Genomic DNA, 1,409 nt, shown 5'->3' with positions numbered 1-1,409 from the left:
TACGGTTTAAGAACATCGTAGCAATTAAACTTATGTGTATATGCTACAACATTAGTGCTTCCCGCCAAATTCACACTTGTATGAATAAAAACCACCTGGCTTGTGCATGACCTTAAGTCAAATGTTTACGCTTTCTGGCTTGTCCACAACTTACCAATCAGAATGCTGGCTTGTGTATGAATCGCATGCCAGGCCTCAGCGGTGGGTTTAGGTTTGAGCCCAATTTGACCGGCTGATTACGCCAAATCTGTTGATTCACCAGATCTGATTTTCTGGATCCTCATTTACCGCAATGTACACTTCTTTGTCATGTGTCAGGCGAGAAGTTCCTTGTTTTGCCCTACCTCATTTTTTCTTACCCGCCAACCTCAAATTCTAAGGCTTGGTTTTACTCGGTGTTTTCTCCAAGAGGGGATAATAGATGTGTATACCTACTCGTGCCTGTTTAGTGATGACCACGTCTACATCAGACAAAATCCACCGCCAAGGACGCTGTGGCTTTTCCCTAAACCACCTGTACCCGGCAGTCATGGTTCATTTCTGAATGTATCCTTATGATCATGCCTGACGGTGGTCGCACCTAAGTTGGGAATAATCATTATTATTGCCTAAAATGCTACCTAATGGCTGGCAACCCATTTGTCGAAAGGGCAAAACTCTTCCGTATGACACGCAGAAGCCACACACAAAACTGCGTCGGGTGACTAACTGGACATTCCACCCCCACGGTATAACGCAGAACAATCGGCGTGAGAGGCTATCAATAACACCCAAACCAATGTCCCCGAAACCGCCCGGTCAAGAAAAAATACTGATGGTCATCACTTTATCAGGACAGAAGGGTAATATGGCCATGAGGCCTAACGGAAATGGCTTCCGATTCTTTAGGCCGATCCTCAACGAACTGCGGGATATTATTGACGAAGTTTCTGACCCAAAACCGATTGTCAGTCGTCGATCAGTGCATTGAATTGGTGAGATACAGGCCACTGATTGCTATTTTTATTTACTCGAATTCGTCCATATTTCACGAAAATAATGCCAAAGACAATAGGATCGCCATACCACAGAAATCGCCGGTAGTTGCACTGTGTGTATTCAAATACGATTTCAAAACCACCGAGGGCGCAATAAATGTATCAAGCGCCGCAGACGGTATCAAAAACGCATGAACAATGTGTCACATTTGATGTGTATGTAAATGCCACACTCTGAAAGTCTGGGCGCTTCCTGGATGTGGCACTGGAAATCGGCAGTCAAGAGGGTACCCGGACATGGCTACATTTTTTAAGTAAAGCATTGCTAGACAATAACACGTAATATGCGGTGGCGATGCGATGACCATCTCTATAGAGGTCCCAATTACCAGGTATGCATAACTAACCTGTAGATAACTGTCTCGTGTAATG

At 44.6% G+C, this 1,409-nt stretch overlaps 1 protein-coding gene across 1 annotated transcript; it reads left to right on the top strand.

The window, feature by feature from the left end:
• Nucleotides 1-778: 778 nt before the first annotated feature.
• On the top strand, nt 779-970 carry T265_05247 (hypothetical protein; the record flags this gene model as incomplete). Its single annotated transcript, XM_009170216.1, has 1 exon — nt 779-970. The coding sequence occupies one exon, from the start codon at nt 779-781 to the stop codon at nt 968-970; it is 192 nt and encodes a 63-aa protein (XP_009168480.1).
• Nucleotides 971-1,409: the final 439 nt, after the last annotated feature.

This window comes from Opisthorchis viverrini (genome assembly GCF_000715545.1).
Source record: "Opisthorchis viverrini unplaced genomic scaffold opera_v5_97, whole genome shotgun sequence".
Classification (NCBI taxonomy): Eukaryota; Metazoa; Platyhelminthes; class Trematoda; order Opisthorchiida; family Opisthorchiidae; genus Opisthorchis; species Opisthorchis viverrini.
Note: the sequence above shows the minus strand (reverse complement) of the source record. Positions and strands in the feature narration are given on the sequence as shown.